This window comes from Manis javanica, chromosome 14 (assembly GCF_040802235.1).
Source record: "Manis javanica isolate MJ-LG chromosome 14, MJ_LKY, whole genome shotgun sequence".
NCBI classification, from domain to species: Eukaryota; Metazoa; Chordata; class Mammalia; order Pholidota; family Manidae; genus Manis; species Manis javanica.
This window is the reverse complement of record NC_133169.1, coordinates 11,937,885-11,949,016: the sequence shown is the minus strand read 5'-3', so window position 1 is coordinate 11,949,016 and position 11,132 is coordinate 11,937,885. Positions and strand designations below refer to the sequence as shown.

Below are 11,132 nucleotides of genomic sequence, written 5' to 3'. Positions count from 1 at the left end.
AATATATATTGAAACAATCAGACAGAAGATCAATAAGGAAACATAGACAGAGGACTTGGACAACACTGAACTCCAGGGGAACCCAACAGAAATGCACAGAACATTCCAACAGCAGAATACACCTTCTTCTCAAGCACACATGGAACATTTTTCAGGAGAGATCACATACTGGGTCAAAAACAGCTCTTAACAAATTTAAGAAGATTGGAATCATACCAAGTATCTTTTCCAATTACAATGGAATGAAGCTAGAAATCAATAGCAGTAGGAAAACTGGAAAATTCACAGCTATGTGGAAATCAAACAACACTCTTGAACAACAAATGAGTCAAAGAAGAAATCGCAAGGGAAATTAGAAATATCTCAAGACAAATGAAAATGAAAACATGGTATACCAAAACTTGTGGGATGCAGCAAAAGCAGTACCAATAGGGAAATTTATAGCAGTGAACATCTACATCAAAAAAGAAGAAAAAAGAGTTTTAGGGCAGTTAAAATACTCTATCATATTATCATGGTAGATAAATGTCATTACACATTTGTCCAAACCCATGGAATGTACAGCAACAAGGGTGAACAGGAATGTGAATTACAGACTTTGGGTGATTATGATATGTAATGTAGGTTCATCAGGTTTAACACATGTATCACTCTGATGGAAGATGTTTATGATGGGGATGGCTATGCATGTGTGGGGGCAGAGAGTACGTGGGAAATCTGTATCTTCCCTTCAATTTTGCTGTGAACCTAAAACTGCTCTAAAAGAAATAAAGTCATAATTCCAAAATAAAATAAAAAGAGGAAGAAAGAACCTCAACCTAACTTAATTCCTCAAGGAATTAGAAAAATTAGAAAAATTTTGAAGTGCATACTTTCTGAAATGTTTTAGATATTATGACACCTTTAAGTAAAACCATTAAGGTGGTTTTAAATGTGTGTTCAATGAAATCTAAACATCACAATGGTTTGATACCTTCCATTATCCATTTAAAATTAGTAGAAGGAAGGAATTAATAAATATCAGAACAGAAATAGAGAATAAAAGCAATAGAAAAATCAATGAAATTAACAGTTTCTTTAAAAATCAACAAGATTGACAAATCTTTATCTATACTAAACTACAAAAAAAGAAAACTCAAATCTCAAATTACTAAAATCAGAAATGAAAGAGGACACATCAAAAACTGATATGAGGGGCTCCCTTGTCCCCTCCTGGCGTGAGTCAGGAGCTCTTTCCTCCCACTTTATTTATAAATAAAAACCTCTCCCTGGCTCTCCTAAAAAAAAAAAAAAAAAAAAAAAACATATGACAGAAAGGATCATGACACTACTGTGAATGATTATGTGCTAACAAATTGGATAACCTAGAAAACATGAATAAATTCCTAGAAACATACAACCTTCTAAGACTGAATCATGAAGAATTAGAAAATATGAACAGACCTATAAATAGTAAAGAGACTGAATCAGTAATCAAAAATCTCCCAAGAAGAAAAGGCCAGGATGAGATGGCTTCACTGGAGAATTCCACCATTTAAAGAAAATGACAATCCTTCTCAAATTATTCCAAAAAACGGAAGAGGAAAGAACACTTCCAAACTCATTTTATAAGGCCAGGATTATTCTCATTCCAAAGCCAGACAAAGACACTAGAAAAAAAGAAAACTATATACCAATATGCCTGATGAATACTGATTTTGGCATACTCAACAAAATACTAGCAAACTGAATTCAACAGCACATTAAAAGGGTTATATACCATGATCAGGTGGGATTTATCAACAGGATAAATTCATCATACAAAGGATAGTTCAACATACAAAAATCAATCATATAATACACTCATTAACAGAATGAAGGGAAAAACACATGATAATATAAACTGATACAGAAAAAACTTTTGACAAAATTCAATACCTTTTCATGATAAAAACACTCAAAGAACTAGGAACAGATGGTAACTACCTCAATATAATAAAGGTCATATATAGAAAACCTACAGCTAACATCATACCCAACAGTGAAAAACTGAGAGCTTTTCCTCTAAGATCAGGAACAAGAGAAGAATATACTCTCACCACTTCTATTCAACATAGTATTGGAAGTATTGGAAGTCATAGCCAGAGCAATTAATCTGTGAAGAGAAATAAAAGACATCCAAATGAGAAAGGAAGAAGTAAAATTATCTGTTCCCAGAGGACATGATCTTATATGTACAAAATCCTAAAGATTCCACAAAGGAACTATTTGAACTAATAAACAAATTCAGCAAAATTGCATCTTTTGCAGAAATAGAAAAACTCTCCTAAAAATCACATGGCATCTCAAAGGATCCCAGCTAGTCAAAACTATAAAGAAAAAATAACAAAGCTGGAGGCTCACACTTCCTAGATTCAAAACATATTATAAAGCTACAGTAATCAAAACAGTGTGGCATTATCATAAAGACAGACATATAGCCCAAAGGAACACAATGAGAGGCCCAGAAATAAACCTTCACACACATGGTCAAATGGTTTTCAACAGGGTGCCAGGAGTAGACAATGGGTAAAAGATAGTCTCTTCAACAAATGGTGCTGGGAAAACTGGATATCCACATGCAAAAGAATGAAATTGGACCCTTACCTTATATTGTATACAAAAATTAATTCAAAATGGATTAAAAACCTAAACATAAGACCTGAAACTATAAAACATAGAAGAGAACATAGAAGGAAATCTTCATGACATTGTAATGGCAATGATTTCTTGGATATGATACCACAAGCGGGTAATAAAAGCAAAAATAGACAAATGCAACTACTTCAAACATAAAAACTTCTGTGGAGTGAAGGAAACAATCGGCAAAGAGAAAAGGCAACCTATGGACTGGGAGAAAATATTTGCAAAACATATATCAGATGAGGGATTAATATAGAGAATATAGAAAGAACTCCTACAATTCAATAACAACGACAACAACAACAAAAACCCAAATAACCCAGTTTAAAAATGGGCAAAGAATTTGAATAGATATTTCTCCAAAACAGATATTCAATGATCAACTAGTATACAAAGCAATGCACAATATCACTAATCATCAGGGAAATGAAAATCAAAATTATGAGATATCATCTCACACTCATTAGGATGGCCACTATCAAAAAACAGACAATAAAGAGTGTTGACAAGAATGTGGAGAAACTGGGACCCTTGTGCACTGTTGGTGGCAGTGTAAAATGGTGTAGCTGCTATGGAAAACAGTATGGTGGTTCCTCAAAAACTTTTAAATAGAACTACCATATGACCCAGCAATCCCACTTCTGGGTATATCCCCAAAAGAACTGAAAACAGGATCTTGAAGAGATATTAGCACACCCATGTTGACTGCAGCATTGCCAAGATGTAGAGCAACCTAAATGTCCATGAACTGATGAATGATAGAGAAAATGTGGAATATACGTGCAATGGAATATTGTGCAGCCTTTAAAAAGGAAATCATATGCAATAACCTGGATGAACCTATATCCTAAGTGATAAAAGCCAATCACAAAAAGACAAATATTGCATGATTCCATTTACAGATAAAGTTAAATAAGTAATCAAACTCATAGAAAGTAGAATGTTAGCTGGCAGGGGCTGAGGGGAGGGGGAAATGGGGGGGCTGTTGTTTAAAAGGTAAAGAGTTTCAGTCATGCAAAAATGCAGAAGTTCTAGAGTTCTACTGTGCACCAAAGGGCATATAATTAACACTACTGTAACAAACACTTAAAATTTATGAAGAGGATACATTTATGTGGTTTTTACCATAATAAAGTATATATACATAAACCTTCCCCACAAAAATGTCCCTTAGTTCTTTACCATTCAGTCAAGGCAGCATAGGAACCCCAAGACAGGTAAAGGCCACGCCTTCCATTTTTACCAGGGTAGTGGGTGGATTACTATGAAGGGAGGTGGGAAAGGAGACCAGCAAGCCGCTTGGCTGCAGGCCTGTCTGGGGCAGATCAGCTCTAGAAAGGGGAGGATCTGTAAATGAATTCCAATAAAACTGTCTGTGCTGTGCATCTTCTCAAAAATCTTAAACCTTGGGGTACCTGCCCCAGGTTGAAACCACAGTCGTGAGCCCTGCAGGACTTCCTGATGGTTCTCTGCCTTCTCATGGGGCAAGTGTTGTCTCTCCAGGGCAGGGGCTCTCTCAGGGAAAGAACAGGGAGGGAAACAGAGAAGCAGGTATTGTTCCCTCAGGCAGCTACAAGTTGACATTTCCTTTTCCCCTCCCAGGTCACCTCTGACCTTCCACCCCCCTCGTTTCCTGCAACCCTACTTTGCCACCCCACAATATTAGAATGATCTGTTGATGAGGACTCAGGATCTTACTGCTCCTCAAGACTCAAGACTGACGGTCACGGCCCCTCTTACAGGATTGCAGTGAGGACACAGTGGGACACCGTGTGTGCCTGGAAGCTGAGTGTGAATCTGAGTCTGGCCTAGGAGGGACCCGGGGGGACACATGGCCTGCTGCTGCTGGCCCAGGGTTGACACATCTGCTGGGATCCAGGAGTTCGGACCTCTTGCTCCCTCCCTGGGGTTTCTCAGTAAGGTTCCCCCTTCAGGGTAAAGATCACCCACGGCAGGAGGAGCTTCCAAGGACTGGAAAGGTTTTAATGAGCAGCACAGAGGGATTGGGGGAGGGAGATACAAACTCGATTCCAGCCTTTATTTCAGGGGCCTGAGCAGGAGGGGTGTGGCTCCATCCTGCTTAGTGGTTCCCAGACCCAGAGGCAGCTGGAGGGGAGCCCCTGCAAGTCTTCTCTACCCAGCAGAGGGGCTGAGGGAACGGGGAGAGGTCTCAGCTCCTGGGGCCATGAGCAGGGTGAACTCAAGCAGCAAGGTGGCCTCCAGAGGTCAGGAGAGACCTGGAATCACGCAGGAACATCAGACATTGGAAGGTTTGATGGACTGAGCAGGTGGGAAAACCACTGGGGTCCCCAAACAGCACTGAGATCTCACTGAGGGGCCCCCAGGGCCTGCTGGCTCCAGGGACTGAGACCCTCAGAGAGGCACCCCCAGACTGAGACACTCACAAAGGGGCCCTGAGCCTACCCCTTCTCCTGCTCGGCAAGGGTCAGGAGAGGGTCTGGGGGAGATGTGCAGACGAGCCTGGGTGGACAGAGGAGGCTGAAGAGGGGGCCTGGGAAGACATCTGGAGCTGGGCATTGGGGCGGGGCCGAGCAGGGACGGTGGGAGGGGTCCTCTAGCTGCTGCTCTGCTGCTCCTGTTGGCGGATAAGGTTGGCAATGGGGCTGGTGATGCCCCCTATCAAGGTCCAGTACTCGTCAAAGCTGATGCGCCCATCGTGGTTGGCATCCAGGTTCTGAATGAGCTTGTCAGCAGCCTTCCGGTTACCCGTGTCCTGAGAGGAATCAGGGGTCAGCTGTGCTGAGGGGGGCAGCCCCCAAAGCCCCCCAGCAGGACCCTTCTTAAAGACCTAGGATCTGCTGCCCTTGAAAATGCAGAGCCCTGGGCTGGCTCAGGCTTGGTGGCCCTGGAGGACCGAGGCCTGGGCGGGGCTGAGACCCTGGTTCTGGGGGTAACTCCGAGAGGACCGAGGCCGCAGTGGGGAAGGACACCCTGAGAGGACAAGGGCTTTGGGGGCTGCGGGGAGGGAGGCCCTTGGGTGGGAGCCTCACCGTCAGCATGTGGTTGAGCTCTTTCTGGAGCATCTTCCGGAAGCTGCTCTTGCTGATCTTGTTCTTGACCAGGCTGTGCTTAGACACATATTTGTAGAAGTTTTCCACCAGGACCACGACCGCCTTCTCCAGCTCCGTGTAGCAGTCCGCCATCTCACCGCCTCACTCCTCTCGGGGCCTGGGCACCACAGGGAGGGGAGATGAGGCCAAACCTCCCTGCCCTTGTCCTCCTCCCCTGGACCCACCCTGGTCCCTGAGGTCCCCAGGCTGGCTGGTCCCAAGGAGAAGGCAAGGAAAGGGGGCTGTGGGGGTGGGCCTGGAAGGAGGACTATGTGGCTCCTCTAATCCGGGTGCTCCCCAGCCCAACCGCCCCAGCAGGTTCTCCAGGCCCTTCCCCAGCCCCAGGCGCTGGGCTTGTCAGAGCCCCAGCAGGGCAGGAGGCTCCGTGGGAAGGCGAGGAGGAGGAGGCAAGTGCCCATCCCTCTGCCTCTCCACACCCGGCCCACCCAGGGCCCTGGCCCAAGGGCCACATGCAGCGAGAACTGCTAGAATGGGCCAAAGGGGCTGGGGGCACAGAAGCCATTATCCCTGACCTCCAGGACTGGCTGAGACCCAGACCCAGTCAACAAAGCAGGAGGCACGTCCTGGGCCCTCCTGGGCCCTTCAGCCGGGCACTAGGACGGTGAGCCCTGGGTCTCGGGGCATGGCTGCCCCTCTCTGAAAAAGGACAACGTCCTGATCCATCAAGTCAGACCCCACACCTGGCTAGCCTGTCCCCCCTCATACCCACCCCAAAACATTCAACAGCACCCAAGGACCCCATTACCTAAGGAGGAGCCAGGCCCTCTCTGTCCCAGCTGCAGACGGGAGCTGCCAAGGCCATTCACAGCACCCCCTCTCCCCAGGACAAAGGCACTCACATTCCAAGCGGATACAGCCCTCCCAGTAACAGGATATGAGGGGAGCAGGCGGATCTACTCTGCGAGTCGCCGCCCATGCCCAGAGCCCCCCCAAGTGAACCCGGGCACAGGAGCCTCCCCTCCCGCCCCCAAACCCAGGAATGAGCTGCAGCAACCCTGCCCACTGGGTACAGTCGAGGGAAGGAGGACACAGCCCCCATCTGGGCATAGGCATCCGATTTGGAAGAGAGGTCAGCTTGGCCAGGCCTCACCGCAGCCTCTGCCCAGCCACCTGCTTTCTAATCTCCCTCACTGCTGTCCCTCCTCCATGCCCATTGTCCTGCCCTCTGCACCTAGCTGAAGCCTGCCCAAACCTGCCCTGCCTCCTACAGGAAGCCTGCCCTGACCCCTGCCCTCTACACCCTCCTCCCCTGGCACTCACTGGGACCCACTAACTGGTGTGGCCACAGTCTCTTCCTGGATTTCGGGCGGGACACCAGACATTCCTTGAGGCAAGGATAGTGTTTCTTGCATGCAGCCAATGTGTTTTCTCAACCAAACAGTAAAACTTGTAAACTTTGGGACCATTTTCTAAAATCCTAGCTAACACAAGCTCCCCGCTTTTAATCTCTGAATCTCCCCTTGCCCACATTGCCTGGCCCAGTATCTTGCTCAAGGGACGCTCTGTAAATAGTCCACCTCCTTCCAGCCTTGATACCAGGTATACAAAGCTCCTGCCCATCCTTCTGAGGTTTTCTTTTATGAAGCTTTTTCTGAAGGAAGGATGAGACCTAGAAGGACTAGGCCAGGATGCGGGAAGGGAGGAGGGTTGAGAGGGACGGGTGGTGGGGGGACAGCCTGGGGCATCTCTGCCCAAGAACCTGCCTTCCCTCCCCTGCCTCCTGCCTGACCACCGCTGGTCTGTGGCCAGGAGGTTGAAGTATGGAACCAGGACTGCAGAAAACCATTTCTTCCATACTCTTTAGTGTTTTTCCATACTCTTTATTAAGTGTGCAACTGTGTGGTTCAGTGTTTATACTTTTGGAAAACTTCCTTAAACACACTAACATTCACAATGAGCCGGGTGGGGGAAGAATTTCAGACTGTGAACTATCTTCCCTGCTGCCCCTGGGTGGGGAGTGGCCCAAGGCCATGACCATCTTTCCTGGAGATTCTAAAAGCTGTACCCACTTCAGCAAAGATTGTGCCAAAACTACTCCTGATGAAGCTTTGGGAGTGGGAAGAGTTAGAGAAACCCCACCCTTAACCATCCCAGACCTTGTTCCCCAAGTAAGGAATCCTGTGAGACAGTCCGTGAGAGGAAAGGGAAGGAAATGGGTTTTGGGGGTGCCCCTGCCCCTGTCCCGGACCCCCTCCCCCTCCCAGCACCTGCCTTCCGGGAGTCTTGTCTCTCTATCCCCAGGAGCCTCCTACTGCCCTTCCTCAACACCATGGTCCCACCCCTACCTGGCCTCCCGCAACCAAGCAGGCCAGACACAGGTGAGCGCCCAGGCGACAACCAGCCACTGCTGTTAGGGGGTAGCTTCAGCAGCTCCCAGGCCTCCCAATCGCCACCCCCCACCCTCTTCTAGTCAAATGGATAATGCTGGAGATAACCATCTGGGGAAGGCCTTTCTGAAGCTTGTTCTGGAGGAGGATGTCAGAGCAGACCGTCAGGTGGCATTACTCTCTTCCACGCCTTCCCCTGGGGGCCAGGAGACAGGCTCTGCCACCACTCCCATCTCACAGTCACCTGCTGCTGCTGCCGGGGGGGCCCCCCCCCCCCCGCGCTCCCACCTACCAGGCCCAGGCCCAGGAGGGATCCTCAGGCCCGGGGCTTGGGGGAGCGGCATGCTGTCCCATTGGCCCCTTCCTGGGAAGGCTGGGCAGGAAGCGGGTAGATCCCAGCCTGAAAGTTGGTGACAGGTAGTCACGTACATTAGAGTCTTCCCAAAAAGTGGGAATGGGGGGACCACCTGTCCTTCAAAGGGCCCTCGCACCTGGAGCCCCCAGCCCTCCCCCCGTTCCCATTGTCTTCTCCTTGGCTGATTGATTGCTGAGCGACCAATAGTCCCCCACCCACCTCAGCCCAGCTTGCTGACTCCTCCAAAAGCGCATACAGCTCCAACACTAAGCCCCTGGGTCCCAGCCGCTCCAGCCCCACCCTCCCACCCCCAGCTTGTGGCCCCGCCTCTCCAAGTGCCTCCGGACCACCTGCCTACCCCGCTTCCACTCCCTAATCCCCTTCAGTCTGGAGGTCTGAACATCCACCACACCTTCCAAATTCACCTCCTCTTCCCACCTCCACGCACCTATTGGGTTTTAAATGGCTTCTAGGCCTTGGGTATGTCTTGAACTTCTATCCCTCCTAGAGCCTAGCCAGCTCTCCGGCCTACATTTGGTATTCTCTGGGTCCTTCCACCTACCTCAAATTCACTCATTCACCATTCACTTGCATATTCGGTGGCTCATTTATTTGCTCTCTCTCTCTCATTCATTCATTCATTGCTTCTCTCACCCATTCATTCATATTCTTCTTAATTCACCCATTTGCTCCAACTGCCTTCAGCTACAGGGAGGGTGCAGTCTGAACTGGGCTGGTACCTCTGTCTATTTGCAAGACTGACTCGCATTAATTCTCCAGCCTCAGCAAACCCCTTCCCTGCTCCCTTCCCGGCTCCCTCTCCTGCCCTGACCCCAGTTCCAGAAGCTAATCTCGCACACAAATGCCCCTGCCTTGTCCCTCCCCACACTAGTAGGACTCACCGCACCTAATTCACACATATGTACACACAGAGCAAGGAATTCTGCCACCCCGGATCCCCTCTGCCTGGGTGACCACTGGCGTCCACTCACTCGTATTTTCAGGTCATGCAGCTGGAGAAAGAAGCCTGCTTCTCTGAGATTTTTCCAGACAAGTGAAGTTGGAAGAATAATTGTGGACATCCGGACACACACACAGCGGCACCTGGCCTCACGGATGCCCGGAGAGCTCCTTCTGTCGCAGTTAAAGTTGAATCCTACTTGCCAGCACCCGCTTGTCCCCTCTCCCAGCACGCCTGCCCTCAGCACCCCTGCCCTCACCCCCACCCCCAGGGCTGGGCAGGGACTGCTCCTAGGGCGCAGGCGGCTCCAACCAAGCAAAGCCAGTCAAGCCAGAACCTGCCTGGATCCCAAGGTGGAGAAGAAGCTGCCGAGCTTCCGGCCCCTCTCCCAGAGCTCCAGGCTCCCTGGGCCTCACCCAGGTTTCTCCCAGATCCCATTATCACCCCAAGGAACAGTGCCCGGAGCACAATGGCGCCTGCATCCAGGGACCTGCCTGAGGTGGGGAGAAGCCTGCCTCCTCTCCTCAGGCTCTCAGGCTTCCTGGGTCCTTCCTGGCTCCCCCTGGACCCCAACACCTCTTCAGAATGCTGCTCCCAGAGCCCAGTGAGGCCTAAACCCAGGCTCTGGCCATCCCCCAACCCCCACCAACATGCGTTTGCCCTTCTGCTGTTAGGTGAGGCGCGGAGCAGCTGCGGGCAAAGCTCCCCAACACTGCCTGGTGGCCCAGGCCCTGGAGAGGAGCCCAGTCAGCTGCTGGGCTGAGGAGGGGGTCTCACCACCCTGTCCACTCCTCTGAAGGCCTCTCCAGACCCCATCCCCACCAGAACTCTCCACTCCCAAACTGACCTTTTGGGCAAGTTAACAATTAATGAAACCTTCGACCCAGTCTCTGGCAGGCCCCCCCACCCCAGGCCACCTCCAGTGCCCCTTCTCAGGGCCTCCCAAGCCTGCAGGGCCTCGCCGGCAGCCCCAGACCGCCCAGGACAGGCTTGGGGTGCTCACCTGCCTCCTTGATCCTCCTCCTCTCCAGCAGGGCTCTAGGACCTGCGCTCTGGCACAGCCCAGCAGCTCCCGCTCGCTGGCCAGGACTCCTCCCCGCTGCACTCCCAGAATCTGTCCCACTCCCTCCCGGCCCTGCCTGGCTGAGCTGGCTCAGTGGGGAGGTAGCAACTGGCCTCCCTCTAGACTTGGCCCTGGGGCTGGGCCCTTGTTAAAGAGATACACACCTTTTTTTAACACCCCTCCACCCCCACCCCAGAGGGAGTGGCAGAGGCTGGCACTCCCTCAAGCCCACCCTCCTAGCCCCACCGGCCTGAGCAGAACCTACAAGGTGGAGAAAGGCAGACGACTGTCACCTGCCTTTCTCACCTGGGTCACTGGGAGCCCAGTTTCAGGGGCCGTCAACAGACAGGCTGTTAGCATTCTAGGCTGGCCAAAAAGCTTCCAGGCTATTGGGATTTCAGGCCTAATGCCTGATTTCTGCGGGCTCAAGGCAGACAGCAAATACTGGGGACCAGAGTCTGGCCCCTTGTCTTCCATCTCCAGTTCAGCCCACCAGGAACTCTCCAGACACCCAATCCTAGGACCTCAGAGGCAGCAGAGAATTCCTCTGGAAACACCCCTCCACCACTTCCCCAAGGTATGCAAATAAACTGTCTCACCTGATAGCCCCCAGCAATGTTTGAAACCCGAAGGGGACCCATTCACCCACTCCGAAGTCCTGACTTCAGCGCAT

At 50.2% G+C, this 11,132-nt stretch overlaps 1 protein-coding gene across 4 annotated transcripts; it reads right to left on the bottom strand.

Annotated features, from left to right (window-relative positions):
* Nucleotides 1-4,623: 4,623 nt before the first annotated feature.
* S100A16 (S100 calcium binding protein A16) lies at nucleotides 4,624-10,629 on the bottom strand. Of its 4 annotated transcripts, none has more exons than XM_017660566.3 (4): nucleotides 10,400-10,568; nucleotides 9,428-9,569; nucleotides 5,673-5,850; nucleotides 4,624-5,395 (listed from the first exon to the last, which is right to left on the bottom strand). In XM_017660566.3, the coding sequence occupies exons 3-4, from the start codon at nucleotides 5,823-5,825 to the stop codon at nucleotides 5,237-5,239; spliced, it is 312 nt and encodes a 103-aa protein (XP_017516055.1). In that variant the 5' UTR covers nucleotides 5,826-5,850; nucleotides 9,428-9,569; nucleotides 10,400-10,568; the 3' UTR covers nucleotides 4,624-5,236. The 4 variants fall into 4 exon arrangements, with proteins under 4 accessions (XP_017516055.1, XP_017516057.1, XP_017516056.1 ...); XM_017660568.3 differs by having other exon boundaries at nucleotides 9,428-9,566; nucleotides 10,400-10,528; XM_017660567.3 differs by lacking the exon at nucleotides 9,428-9,569 and having other exon boundaries at nucleotides 10,400-10,629.
* Nucleotides 10,630-11,132: the final 503 nt, after the last annotated feature.

Coding starts and splice junctions, on each gene's coding strand:
- S100A16 (XM_017660567.3), bottom strand. CDS start 5,825: ATGGCGGACTGCTACACGGAGCTGGAGAAGGCGGTCGTGGTCCTGGTG. Junction 5,396..5,672: donor AGCTCAACCACATGCTGACG/GTGAGGCTCCCA, acceptor GATTCCTCTCAG/GACACGGGTAACCGGAAGGC.